The 24,380-nt window shown below is 42.7% G+C and overlaps 1 protein-coding gene across 1 annotated transcript in view; it reads right to left on the bottom strand.

Annotated features, from left to right (window-relative positions):
• Window positions 1–24,380, bottom strand: part of TBC1D22A (TBC1 domain family member 22A) — a 735,477-nt gene that overhangs the window by 357,525 nt on the left and 353,572 nt on the right. The window contains exon 10 of the mRNA XM_040343645.1: window positions 4,524–4,599. Coding sequence (XP_040199579.1) covers window positions 4,524–4,599 — 76 coding nt within the window. The remainder of the gene's footprint in view (window positions 1–4,523; window positions 4,600–24,380) is intronic.

The raw sequence follows: 24,380 nt of genomic DNA, 5'->3' as shown, positions 1-24,380 counted from the left end.
TATCTGTCAAATTTATTTTAATTAAATTTTGCAGTGGCACGGTGACAGTTAGCCTTTCTCAAAGGGAATTATTTTAAAAGCTTGGAGGCCTAACCACACACAAATCATATTTGAGCAAATGTCAATTTCTCTGATATTCTACTTGCTTGTATTTAGTGAAATAAAAAAAAAACACTACACAAAAGTAAAAAAAGTATGTTGGCCTACATATCTTACTGTAATTGTATAGAACAGTACCATCTATCGCTGCAGAACTGACAAAAAGAGAGCAACCAAGAATTAAAGCAGTACGGTAGCTCCTGGTCTGCAGTCAGTTATATCTGCAAATAATATTACAGTTTAAGATTAGCCTTTTGTCCTCATTAAAGTAGATCCCATTTGTAGGAAGCAAATTTCAATAAAACTATCTTGTCACTAATATTTGTGAATTAAAATGTCAAATATTGTGCATGTTTTGCTGGTAAAGTGTTATATTTCAAGGATAAGTGCACTTTCTGCATTAAAGAACACCTGCCCAGCACAGAAAATGTGTACATTTTTGATCATACCTTGAATGATCATCAAACATAATTTACAGTACTTAGTCTTTAGGAGATCTGTGCTTTTAACCAGTTTTGGAAATCTGATGTAGGCACTTAAACATGGCAGAAAGTACTATGGCCTATGGCCTTGCCTTCCGTATGCACTTAGCTACAGAGGCAAATGGCGGCAGAAAAAGACCAAGTCACCCTTTAATTATTTATTTTTCCCACTTTCTTGACTGGGTATAGACCTATCTTTATCCCAAGCATGCTTAACCACTTCCCGCCTGGCATATAGCAGACTGACGACTGGGAAGTGGTTCTGTTATCCTGACTGGGTGTCATATGATGTCCAGAAGGATAACATGCCGAAGCGCGCCTGCGGGGGCACACAACACGGCAATCGTGAGTGTGGTGTGTCAGTCTGACACACTGCATCTCCGATCATAAGAAACCTCTGACAGAGGTTTCTTACCATGTGAACAGCTGTGACCAATCACATTTTATCATTGTGTAAACCAGAAAGTTCCGGTAAATGACATTCCTTGGTTTGCGCTGACAAAGAGCCGATTGGCGGCACATTGATTATCAGCACAGCCCCCATCAAATGTACCTATCAGCTGCCAATTAGTGTCCAGCAGCTGCCAGTCAGTGCCCCATCATTAACTCCCATCAGTGCCCATCACAGTGCCAATCAGTGCCCAGCATTAACATCTGTCAGTACCTGCCCAATCAGTGCTGCCCATCGGTGCCAAATATTAGTGTCCATCAGTGCCACCTGTCAGTGCCCATCAATTCTACATATCAGTGCCAACTCATCAGTGCCCGTCAATGAAGGAGAAAACAAAATTGTATAACAGAAACAAAGATAAACTTATTTTTTTTTCAGAAAAACATTTTTTAGTTTGTTTAGCAAAAAATAAAAACCCCAGAGGTGATCAAATACCACCAAAATAAAGCTTTATTTGTGGGAAGAAAATGATAAAAATGTAGTTTGGGTGCAGTGTTTCATGACCGCACAATTGGCATTCAAATTGTGAGAGCGCTGAAAGCTGAAAATTGTCATGGGCGGGAAAGGGGGAAGTGCCTGGTATTGAAGTGGTTAAAATCATTTACTGAAGATTTTCCAAGTGTCTACCACGCTTTCCATCAAATAACACTTCCTAAAGCTGGCCATTCACAGTTTGTCCTTTTTGTTCAGCCAGTGGGCTGAAAGAAAAAGACAGTTTAGAAGGAGGAAAAAACCCTACCAGGACATTGTATTCTGATAGAGAAAAATGTCTTGTCAACAGAAAGTGATCGACTTCCTTTGAGTAAGGGACATTAAGACACTAATCAAAATTTGTTAGGTTCCTACTGAACCAAATTTAAATCAGTGTATGACCAGCTTAAAGCCGGGTACACATGGGCCGAAAGTCATCTGCCGGTTCAAAAAGGCCGACCGCCATTCGGCCCGTATGTATGTATGTTAGTCTGTCCGATAAAAGCCAGGCCATTTGGCTGGCTTCTGGCGGATGAGCATACTGGAAACTGACAGACTCCAGATCAGTGGCGGAGAGCGCTGATCAGAGTGTTCTGGTGGGGGGTTGCCCCCCTGTCAGAACACAAGAGCTCAAGCAGGGAAGATCCATGTACTAATGTCAGATAGTTAGTACAGGGGCTCCGACCGGAACGGTCTTTGTTTTTTTGCACACACAACAAATGGTTAGTGTATTCAAGGCTTAAGGTTAGGTATAAACTTGCCTGCTGAAAGTTTGTGGCCATGCCCCAGTTTTCCTAATTCCAGCTTCATACTAAAAACACTGCCCTCCCAAACCTTATCCAAACCTTTAATTTACTGTAATAAAAGGTTACAATCAAATCCCAATTTCCCTTCATTTGTCAAGGATGTACACATTATGTTCCTGCAGTCTGTCTCTATTCTACAGATATGATCTATTCCTCCGATCATCGATAACCTCTGGACACCCCCTAGACCAGTGATGGCGAACGTTGGCACCCCAGATGTTTTGGAACTACATTTCCCATGATGCTCAAGCACTCTGCATTGTAATTGAGCATCATGGGAAATGTAGTTCCAAAACATCTGGGGTGCCGACGTTCGCCATCACTGCCCTAGACTATCTTATCATCTCCTTATGCACTGACCTAATTTTAGTGGGAGCTCTAATAGTTTAAAAAAAAAAATGGCTAGCACTGAGCTAGCAGAACAATGTAAACTGAGTTTTAGTATTCAGGTTTACAAAACTGCTGCAATGGCTGATGGGGCTAAAGTCCAAGAAGTGCACTTCAGTTTTGCACGTACACGCGGTCGTTTTTCGTCATGAAAAAGAACAGTTTTTAAAAACTTCATTTAAAATGATCGTGTGTGGGCTTAACATTGTTTTTCGGCTTCTGAAAAACGACAAAAAAAAAATGTTAAAATGTTGTTTTTCGGGTTGGAAAAAATGGTCGTGTGTGGGCTAAAACAACGTTTTAAACCCACGCATGCACAGAAGCGAGTTATGAGACGGGAGCGCTCGTTCAGGTAAAACTACCATTCATAATGGAGTAAGCACATTCATCACGCTGTAACAGACAAAAAAGCACAAATCGTCTTTTACTAACAAGGAATCAGCTAAAAGCAGCCCAAAGGCGAATAGAACTTCTCTTTCAGAGTGCCGTCGTCTGTGTTGTACGTCACCGCACTTTGTTCATCATTTTTCAAAAATGATTGTGTGTGGGCAAGTAAAAATAAATCTTTTGACTTTTATTAAAGAATTCTGTGGAGAGGAACAACCATGAGTTTTGGTGTGACGTCACCCGCGATCGCCGACCTACAGTGAAATCCATGCTGGTATGGATATTTTGCTATGCCTTTTCGTTGCACTCGCCTGAGAGTGCTTTTACAGTGAGTGTACTCTTGTTATCCTAATAAATGTACTTGGTTTTGGCTTCAGAGAGCACTAGATTTTCTCTCTTTTGTGTTTTTTATGCCCCGATTGCCATGGCCCGTTCCTGAGTCTGATATTATCGTGGTTCAACTGCTGCATTTGGTTGCTGTCCTTTGAGAACATGAGGTTCTCTGATCATGCTTTGTGACCTATTGTAGGTAGAAGCAATAAGGTGAGAGGCCATTCCTGCTATCTGGTGGAGGTTCTTCTGGATATCACCCTTTGGATTTTGCACCGGTTTATTCCGATTTGGATCTTATTTGCACTTGAGCACTTTATATGGACTTTATTTAAATTATATATTTTTGTGTGTGTCACTTTATTTAAAATTTCTTGTTGTGCGCTGCACTATTATTATTATTATTATATGATTGTGTGTGGGCAACATTGTTTTTAATGATGAAGTTGGAAAAACAAAGTTTTTTTTCATGCCGAAAAACGACTGTGTGTACGCAGCATTACTCTTTAAGGGTTCAGCGCGTACTTACTCAGCAGGTCAGCTTATTTCAAGAGAAAAAGCTGACACTCCCCAGGGAATAATTTTGGGACTAGAATGGAGGGTCTGACACCTCAGGGTACACCAGCCATACTTCATGGGGAAAAGTATATAAGCATTGACAAGTTGTCAAGAAAAATAATTATTGATTTTGCAAGCATTGCTATTCAAAAGTTTTCTTTAACATCAGATTAAAGCCAAGAGAGAAAAAAAAAAAGAACATAAGTAGGTACTTCCACATTTGGACAATCACAGATCACCCTGTGAGATAGATGTTTTTTTTTTTTTTGACTGGTCACTGACTGCTGTGCTGTAAGGAGATTGTCACTGAATGTTTATTATTATGTCGGCTTAATGCAAAAAAAAAAAAAAAGTTTATGTTGTGGTATATTGAAAAATAAAGCACAGTAGAAATCTTTCAAACAGCATTCTTTCCCATGTTGATTGAGGATGACATCTTGTATGGGTCATACTGAGGTAGACTGGCAGGGCAAATAACTGTACTGATAGGACATCACTTTGCTGTGTTTTAACTCTATATTGTGGCAGCTGAAGCAGTTCCAAGCAACTTACCATCAATACGACTAACCAGCTCCTCCAGCATTTTCACTTTCTTCTGAATTCCTGGCTGTGCAAAGGTGTAGTTATCCTGCAGAGGTTAAAGCAGGAAACACAGTGAATCAGACATTTGTTGCAGCAATTATGAACAGTAAAAGACTTGACCTTTAAGCCGGGTTCACACCTATGTGAATTGGTTGCGGCTTAAACCACATTCAATTCGCACAACATTATAAAATACATTGATTTCAATGAGGCTGGTTCACATATGTGCGATGCATTCACACTGCGCATTACCGAAAAAACGTGTGTGTTTTCTTGGCATTGCGGTGCGAATTCAGGCCCATTATCTTCTATGGGCATGCTTCTGATTCGCAGATGTGTTCATTTCTCTTCAGGATTTCTCTCATTCACCTCAATACACTTCCCCCCTCCCCTCTGTCAGGTATCCAAATTTGCAGCTAAAATGGAGATGATCTGCTGAACAGTTCTCTTATCTCTCTGCAAAAATAAGAGAGCTGAAATTTGCACCGCACAAGTGTGAATCCGGGCTTAAAATGTAACATAACACCAAGCAAATATATTAGAATATAAATAGTTAAAGACTAAGTTTGACTTTTTTTTTTTTATATATATATAAACTGGTCCATGCTGACAAGGAGCCCCAGTTTAAAATGCACTGTGTGTGCGAGAGTGTGCGTGCGCGCGCATAGTGTGGCTTGTGATGATGATGATGGACACTTAATCAAGAAGCTCCCCAGTTACCAGAGGAACATTTATGCCTCACACTGTTTCACAAGAATGAGCAAATTTGGCAGACCTAAATACTTCTCGTGTTCACAACTGGGCTGCAATTTTCCCAAAATATTCAGAACATAACCAGCAAAGATGGATGACACCGTGTCCCCGAGACCCGCTTTGTCTCCATCCCTTGCTAACCACACTTTTCAGGGCTTGGCAGTAAGATGCAAGGCTTGGAAAAATACAGATGCCATCCTAAACCTGATTCAGCAGATGCCACGCATTTCAGACTTGCATTCCATTGCTGCTGACATCAAAGATGCTCTTTCGGTATCTGTATCTGACTTCAAGGATGAACACAGAGGCGTAGCAGTAGAGTGTAAAACTAGCTGCTATGATGAGGCCATACAACTCAGTTTTCAGGGCAGCGACAACTGGAGGACCTAGATACCAGGGGGGGGGGGGGGGGGGGTGGGGGAACTTACAGTGGCTATAAAGATCCAATATTTTTTTTCTGAAATAAATATAGGTATTTGCTTGCTTTGTGCATTGGCTTTGCAGAAAGTAGCCTCAAACCTCCTCTTCTGGGTCCCCGCCAGTGCTTCTGGCTCATCCTCTCCCATGCATGCTATGGGAGCACTTGTGCGGGTTCAAGCATGTCTATTGACACACACATACTGTGCCTGTACTGCTACCTCCCTTATGAAACCCTGGAAGATGATCGATCCCAACTAGAGGACTATGCTTTTTTAGTCAGGGTTTGTTATTTTGCTATCAACTACTACAATCTACCGTATGTTAAGATTAGACTTTCTGGAGTAGTTCTCTCTAAACAGTTGGATGCCTACCCGCAGCTTTTCTACAGTGCATTATCGAAACTTTGGAAATAAAGCATTCTTGCCTTTTTTCCTTGCTTTTTATGTATATTGTATGTTTCTAAAACACTTCACTTTTATGTGAAGTTTATAAAACTTTTATGAAACTAAAATGCACAGTGTTGTGTGAATAGAAGGGCATGGCATTTGCAGTAAAAAATATTGTCCCAAACATGTGTTGATTTTGAAAAATGAAGCAACGCTTATTAACCACTAGCAGACCATCCACCACCTTTTTTACTGTGGCAGGGTGGCCCTGTCGCCCTGAATCACGTGCATGTACATGAGACAGTATTTCCAGGTAGGGGGTGTGCACCCACGGTCCAGTCTGTGCTGTTTTTCCCTACAGCACAAGTCGGTCAGCTTTACCAAGACAATAATATATGGCTTGGACCTGCTTATCGGCTTAGCGAATCACACTACAGAGTCATGTGTTTAATAACAACACAAGGTTCTGTACACAGAGCAGTGATGTAGCCACATCTATTAGTAAATGAAGCACACATTGTTAGGCACACAGTTAACCCTTTCATCACCCATAGATGTTAACCCCTTTCCAGCCAGTGTCATTAGTACAGTCAAAGTGTATAGTATTAGCGCTGATCACTGGATTAGTGTTGCTGGTGATGTTAGTTCCCACCCAGTGTCAGAGTTCCTGCTGCACTATCAGAGTCCCAATATAAGTTGCTGATCACCGCCATTAATAGTATAAACAATAACAAAATGTAGACACTATAACTCTCATGAAATACAATCAATATACACTTATTGGATTTTTTTTTTTTTTTTACCAAGGACATGTAGCAGAACACATTTTGGCCTAAATGTTTTAAGACATTTTTTTTTTAATTGGATATGTTTTATGGCAGAAAGTATTTTTTTTATTTATTTTTTCAAAATAGTCGGTATATATATATTATATATATATATATATATATATATATATATATATATATATATATATATATATACACACACACACACACACATTAAAAAATGCCACCAAAAGAAAGCTCTATTTGTGTGGAAAAAAATGTATTTGGGTATACTGTTGCATGACCACACAATTGCCAGTTAAAGTAACGCAGTGGTGAATAGCAGATTAGGCACCAGGGCTCAAGTTTCAGTGTCATAAAAACTTTTAACTCGATGGGGCAGATTCAGGTAGGGATCGCGTAACTCTGTGCGGGTGTAGCGTATCCTATTTACGCTACGTCTCCGCAACTTTGACAGGCAAGTGCATTATTCACAAACCACTTGCTCCTTAAGTTGCTGCAGCGTAGCGTAAATTGGCCGGCGTAAGCCCGCCTAAATCAAATGTGTAAGATGTGGACATGTTTTATGTAAAATCATTGTGACCCCACGTAAATGACGCTTTTTACGAACGGCGCATGCGACGTCCGTGAACGTATCCCAGTGCGCATGCTCCAAATTAACCCGCAAATAGTCGATGCTTTAGACGTGAACGTAAATTACGTCCAGCCCTATTCGCGAACGACTTACGCAAGCGACGTAATCGACGGAAAATTTGACGCTGGCCCGACGTCCATACTTAACATTGGCTGCGCCTCATATAGCAGGGGTAACTTTATGCCGGAAAAAGCCTTACGTAAACGGCGTATCTGTACTGCGACGGCCGGGTGTACGTTCGTGAATAGGCGTATCAAGCTGATTTACATATTCTAGGCGTAAATCAGCGTACACGCCCCTAGCGGCCAGCGTAAATATGCAGTTAAGATACGACGGCGTAGGAGACTTACGCCGGTCGTATCTTAGCAATATTTAAGCGTATCTCAGCTTGAGAATACGCTTAAATATACAACGGCGGGGATTCAGACTTATGACGGCGTATCTGGCCCAATGTCTACAAAATGCAGCCACACACAGGCCCCCCAGAGCAAGGTAATACAAATGTTAACCAGGTCTTTTGACAGAACAACTTTCTCCCACTAGACTTCTACAACATGCTAAAGGCACCAAGTTCCTTTGGATCTACCATTGTTTGTGTTTTAGAGCCTATGCACTTTATCTTTGCTTACTGGCTGCAGCTGTGGACCGAAACACAACTTCTAAGGTCAGACAGACTGCTAGGCATTATCGCCCAAAACAACAGACTTAATAAGCATGCAGTTTCAAAGTGGTGTGACATTTTGACATGATTGGCAAAGTATTTGCCCTCTACAGACAGCTGCATTTACTGAAAATCCTGGCTCACCCTTACCACAGTAAGCGGTCATGCTACCATTGTGACCAGCCAATACAAACAATACTTCCCCCTACTGTATTTCCAAAACAGGACAGTTGTAATCCAGCAAAGACCTGCTCAATATTTTTGAGTCTGCTGTGTGGATAGGTAATCTACTGTAAAGTGTGACTCATATGAGCAATTTAAAGGGGATGGATAGAGAGTGTGGTCATCAATGCTCCTTTGAATATGTTACCTGCCAATTATTGTATCTTATAGCACTGGAAACATATTTTATTTTTAATATATTGGAAAACATCTATTTAAAAACATACCTATGAATACATTTTTTTTTTTAAGGAAATGGGAAAAGGTTAGACACCCTGTCAGGTTTTACTGCTATCTGGGGCTCTGTTAAAGAGATTTTCCCTCACTTTCTGTTCAGAGGACAACCTATTATCATACAAGATAGTAGGGGAAATCTGTAACAGAGAAATAGACAACTGCAAAAGGCTGACAGAGGCTTAAGAATTTCCATACCTCAAAAAAAAAAAATGTATATATATTCTTATTAAAGTAGTGTTCCACTCAGAAGTGACAGCTCCACTTGTTTGCTTCCCCCCCCCTCCGGTGCCACATTTAGAACCGTTTGGGGTGAGGGGGAGCGGGAACCCGTTTTTGACAGGTGCATGTCCCCACTTTCGGGAGACCTGGCTACGGCAAGATGCGGCAAAGTCCCACATAAGTCTGCCCCCCTCCTCCTTCCTCCACCGTCAGGCCAGTTAGAAAGTGCAGTGTGCTTCATGCATGCGCAGTAGGGAAACGTCTGTGAAGGTTTCCCTCAACACAAATGGCGGCACCAGAACCCGAGAGCCGATCAGAAAATTGGCTGGGGTGCTGAAATTGCGGGATCCCTGGACAGGTAAGTGTCCTAATATTAAAAGTCAGCAGCTACAGTAATAGCTGCTCACTTTTAATTTTTTGAAGCAGGGGGCTAAAACTTGGGACCACTTGCAGTTGTTTAACCTTATTAAAATATTATTATAAATCTGCTAGATTGGAAATCTTCATTAACAACAAGCACATTGCAAATCTTTCATATATTGTGAAGACCTTTAGGCACAATTCCTTTTGTATATGGCACAGTAATAGTACTTATGTAACCAAGTTTACACGTTTACTCTATGCCTTTTTAAAAGAAAGAAAGAAAAAAAAAAAATAATGAAAGGGTTAGCTTGCTTAAATCAATTCTAGATTCATAAAAGCATAATTTTGTTAGGTTTTGCACATTAGATAATAGACTTGTAAAATAATACTCCCAACTGCATGCTCTAACATCTGATCCCATCTTAATTTTATTATGTTTCAAGAACATTCAATATTTCAGCTTTTTGCAACAAATAAAAGCAATCACACAAATGAACAGATAGTATTGAACAGTTACAAGCCTTTCAGAGGTGCTTTAGATGCCTTAGGCAGAGAACTAAAACAGATCAATGTTAAACTCTAATAATTATAAACACCGTGAAACCACCAACAGAACACAAGAACCAGGCTTCCTTTATCACAAAGCAGACTAGTGCATTATATCATTACAAATTAAATACAGTCATAAAGATTGAGGTACAATTAAAAAAAAAAAAAAAAGTCAGGGGGATCATTATAATGATGTTGCTGTATACAATTTTGTTTTTTTTCAAACCAATGTGTTTCTAGTGTGTTGTGCGGTGTGCAGAAACGTACTACAGTCCATTTAACATGGTTTCCTATGGTACACATTCACATCTATGCATTTTTTCGGAAAGGGTGAGGGACTTTTCCAGTAGCAGATTGTGTTTTGAACAGACAGCCTGAACTTCAAGTGCCAAGACATTTCACAGAATAAGGTAAAAAGAAAAAAAGGCCTGGTATATTAATAGACTAGGAACACTGTAACCTCAGGGTCCTAACACAGTATTATGATCAGTATTTGATTTTGAAATGATTGTTACTATATAAGTAGGATGGAGATGGTTATTGTTTTAATATTTAGATCTTCCATTTCATTTTTTAGATTAACTGTGAAATTTGTACTCATTAATATATAATTGCGGTCTTGGGCCAACAACAAATTGGGGCTTATGCCAGTATGAAACATGACTGGACAGCAGTGTGGCTGATGAATTCTGATTATGTTAAAGTTAATTCTAAATGTTGAATTGGGTTTTGCGATTTGTTTATATGGTCTCCTTCAGAATTTTTTGGTAGAGCACAGAATTCACGGTTCCATCAATTATGGCAAGTCGTCCAGGTCCTGAAGATGCAAAGCAGCCCCAGACCATCACACTACCACCACCATGTCTGACTGTTGGTATGATGTTCTTTTTATGAAATGCTATGATAGTTTTACACCAGATGTAACAGGATTCAAACCTTCCAAAAAGTTAAACTTTTGTCTAATTTGTCCACAGAATATTTGCCCAAAAGTGCTGGAGATACTCAAGAGACAAGCCTTTGTGTTCTTTTTAAACAGCAGCTGTGTTAGCCTTGGAATGCTCCCATGGAAGCCATTTTTACCCAGTCTCTTTCTTTTTGTTGAGTCATGAACACTGACCTTAACCAGTTAAAAACTGTGCCATAGCCAAATGACAGCTATAGCACGGCTCGATAACTCTTGGGAGCGGACTACGACATCATCTCAGAATTGTGTGCACCCGGGGGGCGTGGCCAGGCAGCTGATGTAACCGGACGCACTTTCAGCTCGCTCCGCCGAATCTCCTGACATCCATCCTTACCAACACCCGTCTTGCCTGGTTTTGAAGCCCGATCGCTTCAGAACAGAGCCCTGATCACCCCGGTGCCCTCCGCTCCTAGATCCGAGGAGGATGTCGGCGAATAGGAAGCAAACTACGTCCCGGACCGCAGACAGCATGGCGATCCAAGATGGCGCGCAGGCCTCCCGCACAGCCAAAGAAAAGCACAGGGATGGAGCGGAGAGGCTCTTTTCCAGAGTACTGGCTACAGATCCCGGCACTTACCCAGAGAGGCAGAACGAGAGATCCGGGGGTTCATCCGATGCGGACGATACTGTCCCCCTGGAGGATGGCGGAGGCCCGGAATTCACATGGAGTGACGTGAGTACACCTAATGGCAACCCCACTAGGCCGCAGTCTCTCCCCAGTCCTGCTTCTGATAGTGAGCCCTCACTCAGAGACATTTTTGCAGCTATTAACACATGCAATACATCCCTAACTGCCCTGACTGCTGACATCAAAGGGGTTAAGGCTGAAATAACATTTCTGAGGCAAGATGCACAAAAATTGAGGGAAAGAACCTCTGCTGTAGAAGGCAGGATAAGCTCCATAGAGGATGACATGGCCCCCATGCAAAGGGATCTCTCATACAACAACCATCTCCTTACTCAGCATTCATCCCGTTTAGAGGAATTAGAGAACAGAATGAGAAGGAATAACGTGAGGCTGGTGGGTTTGCCTGAAAGAGCTGAAGGAAAGAACCCTGTCGAGTTTATTGAAAATTGGCTGGTGACTGCTTTTGGCAAAGAGGCTTTCACTCCATTATTCTCAGTTGAGAGAGCACATAGAGTGCCTTCCCGGCCTCTGCCACCGGGGGCCCCTCCAAGACCCTTTCTGTTCAAACTGCTCCATTATAAAGATAGAGATGCTATACTACGCAATGCCAGGCTCAAACCTGAAGCCATGAAGATAGATAATGCAAAAATCTCCTGTTTCCCTGACTTCTCTGCTGAGCTACAAAAGCAACGTGCTAAGTTTATAGACATTAAACGCCGTCTCAGGGCTCTGGACATAAAGTATGCTATGCTATATCCCTCCAAACTAAGGGTAGAAGCGCTGGGCTCCGTTCACTTCTTTGACCTTCCGTCTTCAGCCGCACAATGGCTAGACAGAGAGGAACGCTCACTCCGGGATGGTCGTATCCAACGCCGCGCTCAACAGGATGGGTGATACACCGATTCAATTGCCACTGATAAATACCTGTTTGTTCTTGTTCCAAGGCGGAGAAGCTGCTGATGCTTAATCCACACTCCACTAATTGGGCTATTCGTTTTAGCTGTTGAGAAGTTTGAACGCTTTGGTGCACTTCCACTGTTGCCCCCATGTGGATCTGGCTTAGGCCCCACCTCGCCTACGGGCACATAAGTTTGGCCATGTTGGCCTATGGTTATATGACCTTGTTCTCCCTGTTACTATCTTTCCACCTACTGGACACCCTTGCTGTGGGACCATCTCTACCCGTCATGTTCCGATCACACCCTGAATTTGTCCTCTCTCTTGTGACTACCTCAAGTACCTATTATATGATGTCCTCTGCCTTATTCCTGCTACCAATGTCGCATGTATCGCATGCACTGTCCGGGTCCATGTTCTCCTGGCCGGTCTGCACTACTGTCCTGCTACTCAGCACTGTAGTACTATCATTCCCATACATGTTTTACCTGTTCCTATACTACAATGGCTGCACTGACTAGATTTATGTCCTGGAATGTAAGGGGATTAAACAACCCGGTTAAACGCCTGGCCGTGCTTCGCACGATCAGGCGGATAGCTGCTGATATTATTTGTCTGCAGGAGACTCACCTCCCCCCGACCTCCACGCCCCAATTTGCGGTAAGGCAATTTAGCCACCAATTTCATTCCACTTTTTCAGTGTACTCGAGGGGGGTGAGTATCCTGGTCAAGCAGGGCACACAGTTCACTGCCCTGAAAACGCAAATTGATCCGGATGGAAGGTATATTTTTATCTTATGTTGTATACACGGTACCAAATGCATTTTGGCTGGAATTTATATTCCCCCTCCTTTTTCATCTAGCATATTGAAGATATTGACTGACTTCATGGCCCGCTTTACGGGTATACCTGTATTAGTGATCGGGGATTTTAATAATTGTCTAGATACTGCTAGGGATAGGATGTCTGCGCAGGGAGGGGTGGGGGGGCAGGGAGGGAGTGGGCCTACTCCGTTTGCCCGTTTACTGGCGGAAATGGGTCTCACAGATGTTTGGAGGGTCTATAATCCAGAGGCCAAAGTTTACTCCTGCCAGTCTGCCTCTATTGGATGTCTATCCAGAATTGACCTAGGTTTGGGGAATGATCTGCTTTTACCAATGTTGGAGTCCTCCCAATATCACCCCAGACAGGTATCGGACCACTCCCCACTTTCAATAGACATCAGGTGTGGGGCCCGCAGGGGTAATACCCTCTGGAAGCTCAACCCCTTTTGGCTATCACTTATCCCAGATCCTGACCCTATCCCGGAACTCCTCACAAATTTTCTTGAACGAAACTTGAACACTGCAGCATTAGACGTGGTATGGGATACGACCAAAGCCTTCTTAAGAGGCCAATTTATTAGGGAAATCTCCAAGGTTAAAACGTCTACAAAGCAATGGGAAATGTCAGTGTTAGAGGAGGTGCGATCCTCTGAAGCCAAGTATATTGCAGACCCCACAGACGATAATAGAAGATCGTGGTTAGCGACTCAAACCTTACTTAAAGACCTGTCCATGCAGTTAGCTGAAAATAAACGCTTTTTCCTACAACAGAGTCACTTTGAAGAAGGTGAAAACACAGGCCATATGTTAGCATTACTTGCTAGATCACAACAGTCATCATCTTACATTGCGTCGATTACGAATCACGCGGGGTCCCCTTGCCACTCAACTAAAGAAGTTATAGAGGCCTTTAAACTTTTTTTTCAGGATGTCTATTCCTCCAAAGTTAATCCCACTCAGGACGAAATCCACTCGTTCCTAGACAAATACCCCATTCCGTCTTTGTCTGCCTCAGATGTTGCTCTACTTAATGCCCCTCTGACTGAGGAGGAATTACTAGAAGCACTGGCACACTCGAAAAACGGCCGAGCCCCAGGGGCGGACGGGTTACCATCTGAGGTATACAAAAGATATGCTACCCAACTCCTCCCTGCTTTACTCAAGGTCTATAACCATGCACTTGACACAGGTTTCCTCCCCCCATCCATGAATGAAGCCCTTGTGGTGGTTCTGCTGAAGCCCGGTAAGGAACCCTTGTCACCGGACTCCTATAGGCCAATTTCGCTTCTGACATGTGATGTCAAGCTGTTGGCTAGGGCTCTGGCTAGCAGGTTGGCGAAATGTATACAAAAGGTGATTCACAGGGATCAGTCTGGGTTTATTCCAACGAGGTCTACCTCACAGAATCTGCGCAGACTCTTCCTGAACTTACAAATCCCCCCAGATAATGTGGGTAACAGGGCGGTTCTATCGTTGGACGCCGCCAAGGTGTTCGACAGCGTAGAATGGCCCTATCTTTGGGAGGTCCTGGCTCGGTTTGGGGTGGGGCCCACATTTTTGAAATGGGTTCAGCTCCTGTATAGCTCCCCGACGGCGAGAATGCGCGTCAATGGGGAAGTATCAGAACCCTTTCATCTCGCTAGGGGCACTCGGCAGGGGTGCCCTTTGTCGCCCCTGCTGTTTGCCCTGGCTCTCGAACCATTGGCCATACATATCAGGCACATGCAGGACATAGTGGGGTTTCAGAGAGGGCCTAGGAAAGATGTGGTTTCCCTTTACGCTGATGACACTCTGATATACCTGGGAGACACAGACAACTCTCTACAAAATGTCATGAACCTGATTGCTGGCTTCGGTCAGCTCTCGGGTTTCACTATCAATTGGAACAAATCTGTTCTTATGCCCTTAGATCCCCTGCCGGGTCCATTGCCTGAGTGCGCAAGGGACATCGCTGTGGTGGATGAATTTCGATATTTGGGCATACAAGTCACGCCATTCCCGCTTAACTACCTAGACAAAAATCTGTCCCCATTGCTACAGAAACTCCGCCTAAAATGTTCAGCCTGGAGGAAGTTGCCACTATCTGTGACTGGTAGGGTCAACCTCATTAAGATGGTATGGGCGCCTCAGCTCCTATACATCTTTCACAATTTCCCAATCTGGATCACTCATAGATGGTTTACTTGGATAGACTCTCAGTTTAGGGAATTAATTTGGGGGGGTAAATCACCTCGTATTAGTCTACACTCACTGCAGCTCACAAAAGACCAGGGGGGTTTAGCAGTCCCACACTCTAGATTCTATTTTATAGCCTCGCAACTCCAACATCTTGGTAACTGGGGAGTGGTAGATAGCTCTGACCCGATTAGGTCACTGATGGTCCCAGTGGATTCGGCTCTCCCGGCTCTGGTGTATCTGGAGGCTGGTCTTACCCAGTTCCCTGATACTTTTCCCACAATAGGCCTGTTGAACAAACTATGGAAGTATGTGAGAAGTATTTTTAAACTTAAATCAATCTGCCAGTTCACTCCAATCTGGAGAAATAAATACCTGGGGGAACTCTTTATTCTGAAGGGCTTCGGCTCATGGGAAATGCTTGGGATACATTACGTCACCCAGTTGTTCTCTGGTAATGTCTTTAAAACTTTTGCTGCCATGAAAGAGGACTTTGGCTTACATAACACTCAATTCTATCAATATCTACAGTTGAGACACGCAGTACAGTGCGAGAGTAGACTCTCCCCGTTAGTTGTGACAGCACACCCGTTGATGAGAGATGTGCTCTCCACGGAGGATAGAAATGGCATGATTTCACGGGTCTATGCAAGGCTACTTCAACATACACATGATGCCAGTAAACTTCCTTGTAGACGTGGGTGGGAGCGTGACTTGGGACCTATAGACGGGGAAACCTGGGAGTTGTGTCTGACATCTGCCCCCTTAGTCTCAGTCTCTGCTTCCCAGAGACTGTCCCACTTATATCTACTACACAGGGTGTACAGGACCCCGGCTAGGCTACACAAGTGGGGCTTTAGAGACACCCCCTTGTGCCCTAAATGCACCGCACAAAATGGAGATCTGCTGCATATGATGTGGAAGTGCCCCAAACTATTTCGGTATTGGAAATTTGTTCTGGATACTATAGCTCAGGTGTTTCAGATACCAGTTCTTACTGACCCAATGGTCTGCCTCCTTGGTGCCTTGGAACTACCTGACCTGTCACCAAATGGCCATACTGCAGTGCTACGACTGCTTTATCTTGCCCGCAAGGAGATTGCTAAACTATGGATCACCCCTAGGGTACCAACGGGTGCACAATGGGTGAAACAGGCTAACAGTATTTTAATGCGTGAGAAACTAACATATCAACACCGGGGTGCCTTAAAAAAGTTTTACTCTATGTGGCAGCCATGGCTGGATGTACCGGGACTGGGTCCCTTGCAATTGGTGAGAGACAGATTGCTACAGGGATAGAGTAGCTTACTCTAGTGAAAGGGAGTGTGATGGTGCTGCGGGTGGGGAGAGAGAGAGGAACATGCTACATCATTTATTGGAGAACCTAAAAAGGCACGGGGAATATGATAGAGGTCCACAGCTTTCTTTCTTTCTCTTTCTCTCTTTCTTTCTTTCTTTTTCTTTCTTTCTCTTTCTTTTTCTTTCCTCTCCTTCTCTTTTCTTTTCCTCCTTCTCTCTTATTTACCCTCCTCCCTTTCCTTCCAACTTTAGTTTGTTTCACTTTCTTTTACCTCCTGAGATTGCAGTCGGATGCATCTGCACACAGTCAGATTACGTTTCCCAGGGTGATGCTACATATGACATGCAGTACTGTAAAGCATAACATTTTCTCATGATTGTACTGTTTATGGATATGTTGGATATAGGATTATATCCTGATTCTTCCCTGTAAACTGCAAATAATGTTGATCTGTCTGTGTACAATTATATGATTGTATTCCTATCTGTATACAATAAACTTGCTTTTTGATTCAAAAAAAAAGAATTGTGTGCACCCAGGAATATCATGAATCACGGTAAATGGCCGATGACATCAACCAAGTTACCACGTGATCGCTCTGACGGAGCGATCAGTTGCAAACAAGCCGATGCATGCCCAGTTTAGCTCTTCACTCTCCATACCGATCGGTACAGATGAGAGGGGAAGGGATCGGGTGCAACAGTGATGTGGGCTAGATTTGTATTGCCCACAGATCTATGCCCATTCCTGCCTCATCCATCCATGTTCAGCCATTCCCATCTTTGACTCATCCATGCCACATCAGTTCTCATCAGTGCCACTACAGTGCCTCACAAAAGTGCAATAGAGATGAGATTTATGCCCCTAGAACATCTGATGGTGCTCCCTGCATGTTGGGCCTCTGTATTTGGCCAGGCTGTGTAAAAATCTCTGATATGTGGTATTGCCATACTCGGGAAGAGTAGCAGAATATATTTTGGGGTGGAATTTTTGCTAGGTAGACGTTACGTGCTAAAAAATATTGTATAAGTGGACAACTTTGTGGAAAAAAAATGTGTTTTAATTTTCTTTCCACATTTTCCATAAAAACTTGTGGGAAAAAAAATACATGTTTAAAAGACTCCTTATGCCTCATAGAATATATGTTGGGGTGTTTGCTTTCCAAAATGGGGTCATTGTTTGGGCATCTCCATTGTCCTGGTGCTCCAGGGCCTTCAAAAGTGCAAGTGGTAGTCAAGAAAATATATGTGTAATTTATGCTCCTAGAACACCTGAATGTGCTCCCTGTATGTTGGGCCTCTCTATGTGGCCATGCTGTGTAAAAGTCTCAAACATGTGGTATTGCCATACTCAGGAGTAGAAGAATGTATTTTGAGGGTGTAATTTGTGGTATGCATATGCTGTGTGTGAGAATTACCGTATTAATCGGCGTATACCGCACACTTTTTTGCCCTGAAAATCAGGCCAAAATCGTGGGTGCGCGGTATACGCCGATACCCGCGCCGAGTACCCGCGCAGTCTCGGCTCCTCTCGTGCTCACGTACAGGACGTCAGCGCAAAAGTAGCCGAGCCTGCCCGACAATACACAAGTGTACTGCGCTCTGTATATGTCAGCGCAGTATTCAAACTCAGTGCGGGAAACGAGCGGGGAGGACGTGAGGACGCCGCAGAAGGACGCCGGACCCGACGAAGAGGACACCCGAAGCCACAGACGGACGCCGGACCCGACGAGGCCGCCGATGGACGCCGCGCAAGACACCAAAACTGTAAGTACAAAAAACTTTATTTCCACAGGAATTCGGGGCAACTTTAGGGGTGCGCGCTATACGCGGGAGCGCGCTATACCCCAATAAATACGGTAACCTGTTAAAGCGGGATTCCACCCACAATTTCTATCTACTAACGCCTAGCTGCTGACTTTTAATAAGAACACTTACCTGTCCTACTGGCCAGCACTGATGGCCCCCCGATGCCGATCTCTTGATCGGTGCAGGTCCTGCACCGCCATCCACACTAAGGAAACAGGCAGTGAAGACTTATGGCTTCACTGACCGTTTCCTACTGTGCATGCGCGAGTCTCGCACTGACTTGTGAATGGGTGGCTGCTCACTGGGATTACACACAGATCCCAGAAAGCAGCACGCCCCATTTCACTAGAAGAGGATGTAGAAGAAGACAGACCGCGGTTACGGAAGAGGCAGATAATGGACTTCCGCATAGCAACAGGTATTTTGGGTGAGTATAATTTTTTTTTCTAGTTTTTTTTTATTTATTTATTTTTTTGTGAATTTTTTTTTTGCCTGGGTGGAATTTCACTTTAATATGACAATATTCTTGATTCTTGCCGTTTGCAGGCTACTGACAGGTGTCATTGCCCTTAGATCTATCAGCCCTCAATTTTGGTTCTAACATGAAGCGGATACCCTCTCTCTCCCCTGACAATCTGAATCAATACAAGTATATCAAATGCTCACCTACCATTTTTCCCCTCCCCCTCCTACCTTTAATCTCCATCGCTTGCACTAAACCCTTACTTATCAACTCAAAAAATATGTATATAAAGCACAAGTTATTTATCCAGACTTTCTCAGCTATATTGTGCCACCTGATTGGATACCCACGTTTCTATTATGTATTATTCTACCTATCCTAATGAAAATATATTAAAAACATTTTGAAAGAAATCTATGACATTAACAAGCAAAGTGCTGTTTTTTTTTTTTTTTTTTTTTTTTTTTTTTTTTAAGTTTAATGTTTAAAGCAATATCTTAAATTAACATAATTTTAAGATTGCTGAACATTCAATTAGTCAATTTATCAAGATCAATACATAGGATCATTAATTACAAAATGTACCTGTAGTTCCAAAACTGAAAAACTGCAGTTTCTGCAATGAAACATTTTTCTGCGTTTAAAAGAGCCATTAACCTCATAAAAAAATTATAATAGAAAATGCAATACACTGTAAAAAGAATGTCATAATACAATGTATTTACTTTGAGATGACAAAGACAAGCAAGTCAGATTTAATAGGAATGTATTTTAGCTTTTTATCCTTACAGGAAATTAAACTACAGAGACAGTGACTTTGCATCCGATTAGACTGAATACCGATTTGTCAGCTGGCTGACAAAATAAAGTGTTTTTTGTTGTCAACATGGTCTCAGTTGTGTAATGATAAACTACAGGTAAGGTTTCATGGCAACTGCCCCCCCCCCCATTAAAAAATAAATAAAATGCTGTTGTTCACAGCCACACCAATATAGGTATCCAAAATGCGTTTACACATCAGAGAGCAAGCTGACCCAGTTAAAAAAAAAAATATATTACATACATATATATATATATATATATATATATATATATATATATATATATATATATATATATATTAGGGCTGTGACTGATTAAAATTTTTGTGTTCGATTAATCGTTTTTTTTTTTAATCGATTAATCGACTAATTTCGATTAATTAACGCACATACATATACAACTACTTTTAGCTGATCTCCTTGCATTGCAACTCTGCATTAGCCACTGGTAAATGTGGTGGGGGCAGTATGGGGGCAGATGTGTATATTCTTGCAGTATGGGGGCAGATGTGTATATTACAGCATCTGCCCCCATGCTGTAATATACACATCTGCCCCCATGCTGTAATGTACACATCTGACCCCATGCTGTAATATACACATCTGCCCCCATACTGCAAGAATATACACATCTGCCCCCATGTGTACATTACAGCATGGGGGCAGATGTGTATATTCTTGCAGTATGGGGGCATATGTGTATATTCTTGCAGCATGGGGTCAGATGTGTACATTACAGCATGGGGGCAGATGTGTACATTACAGCATGGGGGCAGATGTGTATATTCTTGCAGTATGGGGGCAGATGTGTATATTACAGCATGGGGGCAGATGTGTATATTACAGCATGGGGGCAGATGTGTACATTACAGCATGGGGGCAGATGTGTACATTACAGCATCTGCCTCCATGCTGTAATATACACATCTGCCCCCATGCTTTAATATACACATCTGCCTCCATGCTGTAATATACACATCTGCCCCCATGCTTTAATATACACATCTGCCTCCCATACTGCAAGAATATACACATCTGCCCCCATGTGTACATTACAGCATGGGGGCAGATGTGTATATTCTTGCAGTATGGGGGCAGATGTGTATATTACAGAATGGGGGCAGATGTGTACATTACAGCATGGGGGCAGATGTGTACATTACAGCATCTGCCCCCATGCTGTAATATACACATCTGCCCCCATGCTGTAATGTACACATCTGACCCCATGCTGTAATATACACATCTGCCCCCATACTGCAAGAATATACACATCTGCCCCATGTGTACATTACAGCATGGGGGCAGATGTGTATATTCTTGCAGTATGGGGGCATATGTGTATATTCTTGCAGCATGGGGTCACATGTGTACATTACAGCATGGGGGCAGATGTGTACATTACAGCATGGGGGCAGATGTGTACATTACAGCATGGGGGCAGATGTGTATATTCTTGCAGTATGGGGGCAGATGTGTATATTACAGCATGGGGGCAGATGTTTACATTACAGCATGGGGCAGATGTGTACATTACAGCATGGGGGCAGATGTGTACATTACAGCATCTGCCCCCATGCTTTAATATACACATCTGTCCCCATACTCCAGGAATATATACATCTGCCCCATAATGTTACCACACACAGATGGTTGTCCTTTCTTACCTGACTATCAGGCAGGCAGACCCATCTGCAGAGTAGCTGATGGACACACGTGCGCAAGGGAAGAAGATACAAGCAGGCGGGCAGGTGATGATGACGTCAGCGCGCCGCGGCTCCGGAGCTAGGCCGAAGCCGCGGCCTTTCCTATGGGCGAGACCGCGGAGCTCACTCCGCGGATCGTCAATCGATCAAAATAATTTTAATCGACCAAAGAAATTAACGATTAATCGACCAATTAATCGTTAATTTCCGCAGCCCTAATATATATATATATATATATATATTTGGTGTTACGCTTAAAGCAGAGTTCCGCCCACTCCTTTTAAAAATTAAAAGTCAGCAGTTACACATATTGTAGCTGCTGACTTTTAACATTAGGACACTTACCTGTCCTGGAGTCCAGCGATTTTGGCACTGGTCGAGTGCTGCCGCCACCACTGCAGGTAAGGGAACCCGGCAGTGTAGCCTTTCAAGCTTCACGGCCGGGTCCCTACTGTGCATGTGCGAAGCTCGCTGTGCTCAATGGCCCAGCAGAAGGGGAAGGAGGAGGAGGGCCGAGTTGCTGACATAATTTGCCACAGCCCAGTCTCCCGGAAGTGGGGACAGGGTAATTGTAAAAAAAACAGGTACCTCCCCTCGAAAGGTGGCAAATGTGGCACCAGAGGGGGGGGATCAGATAAGAGGAAGTTCCACTTTCGGGTGGAACTCCACTTTAAGCTTTTTGTCAAGCGAAACTTCAATAGAACAAAATAAAACTGGCAGGATTCCCATTATAGCATCAGAACATTTTAAATAAAGAAAATAGATAATTAGACTATCATAATAAAGTTGCCTGGCAATTTCTTATCACAATTTCAATAATATGCCAAAAGTAATATTTAAAGTGATACTTAAGTTTTTTTTTTTTTTTAAACAAACATGTTATACTTACCTTCCATGTGCAGTGGTTTTGCACCGAGTAGCCCCCAATCATCCGCTTCTCTTCCCTGCTGAGTGTCCCTACAGCTAGCAGCTTGCTATGTGGGTACCTCAGCCGAGGCTCCAAGTCTCCATCCAGACTAGAAGCTGTGGCACGGCCTTTCCTTTCCTTTTCTTATTGGCTCCATGAGTTTGATTGAGAGCAGTGGGAGCCAATGGCACCCCACTTCTGACTTCCCAATCAGGAGGGAGAGTCCCGTACAGCTGAGTCTTTAATGTAACATCGCTGGACCGAGTCGGGTCTCAAATATTAGGGGGGACAAGAGGGGCTACTGCAGACAGAAGGTTGTTTATCTTAGTGTATAGTATTCATTAAGATAAAAAAAAAAAAAAAACCTTCACACATGAGAATAACGTACACGTAGATACAATGTCACATCAAGCCACATTCTTAAGCTAGTACATTTGTTTTTATATATTAGAGAGAGATATGTTAAATTCCTTCCAGTTTTGTAACCTTTGTTTAAAGAGGTTGTAAACCCTTAACGGGTCAAGTGCCAAGCCTCAAACAAGGTGATACACAGAGATTAAACAACTCATGTTACCTATGTTGTACCTGTTTATCTGCTCACTTTCTTCTCTACAGCCTTCCAAAGCACATAAAACAAAGGAGAGCTCTGTGTAATTTGAGATCTGAGTGGAGGAAATGGATACCCCCACCCCTCTACACAGTCTCATAATAACCTGTTAAAAGTGACTAATGCAGATTGCAGTGGGAAGAGAGAGGCGACAGAAATCAAACTGGGTGCTTTTGATTGAGGCTAGTACATACCATAGACAGATATGCTTTGTTCATTTTTTTTCATAAGTTTACAACCACTTTAAAGTAAATGTAAATAACATTTGTTCTAATGTTGTGTTTCAGTTCATCAATCTGTCTGTATATAATACCAATGGCCTATTTTGCTCATGTTTTATGTACTTTTACCAACGCATCATACAGGTTAATTTGGTTGGTAAGCAGACTGGTTGGTGAGTTGAGCTGGGAATTTTCTCTGATTTTGTCTTGCATGTGTTGCCCTTTCATGTGCTCCTTGCTTTAAATGTCAGTTATACTTAGGGGTATGGCTCATTTATTTGTTTGTTACTGATGTAATATTGATGAGGGCACACACTGCACATCTTTGGTGCCATTGTGTTATATGCTGGGTGTCTATTGTGCCCCTGTGCCTTTAAGGAAAATTGGGCTACCTCAAGACCAAACTGCACCTTATCTATCCATTAGAATGCTTGTTCTTACACTGTTGGAGACGCTCATAAATTTACAAGTTAGGATTATAAATATTATAGGATGCCATGAAGTGGTCTTGTAGCTTATGCATGCATTTGAAAATGTTAGACAGGTTAATTTGGTTGGTAAGTTGAGCTGGGAATTTTCTATGGTTATGTCTTGCATGTACTTTTAACATAACCTACACAAATGATTGCACCTTTTTACACATAAAAGTTCCCCTTCCCCATGCTTACTTTAACACCTTTTCCCCCCATTTGACTTAATACCTGCTATCACAGTTACCTGTTCTATGCTCCAGTGCTGGCCAATTCCCTCTGTGTACAGCCAATGGCTTCCAGCAACTTAACCGATTAAGGACCGCACAACTTTTTACGTCAACAGAATGGCACGGCTGGGCAAATGGGCGTCCAGGTACGTCCACTTTAATTTGCCGCCGGCAGCTCGACCCTGGCGCGAGCTCCGTGACCATGCCCGCGGACTCAATGTCTGCCGATGTCCTGTGATAAGGTCACAGAGCTGAAGAACAGGGAGATGTCAGTGTAAACGCATCTCCCTGTTCTTCCTAGTGACATGTCACTGATTGTCTGTTTCCTGTCATTTTTATAGCACTGATTGCTGCAAAAATTACAATGTCCCAAAAAGGTGTCAAAAGTGTCCAATGTGTCCACCATAATGTCACAGCCACGATAAAAATGGCTGATCGCCGCCATTACTAGTAAAAAATATATTATATATATATTTATTAATTAATACAAATGCCATAAAACTATCACCTATTGTGCAGACGCTATAACTTTTGAGAAAACCAATCAATAAACACTTATTGCTATTTTTTTTT

Source organism: Rana temporaria, chromosome 3, assembly GCF_905171775.1.
Source record: "Rana temporaria chromosome 3, aRanTem1.1, whole genome shotgun sequence".
NCBI lineage: Eukaryota > Metazoa > Chordata > Amphibia > Anura > Ranidae > Rana > Rana temporaria.
This window is presented reverse-complemented; position numbering and strand designations above follow the sequence as displayed.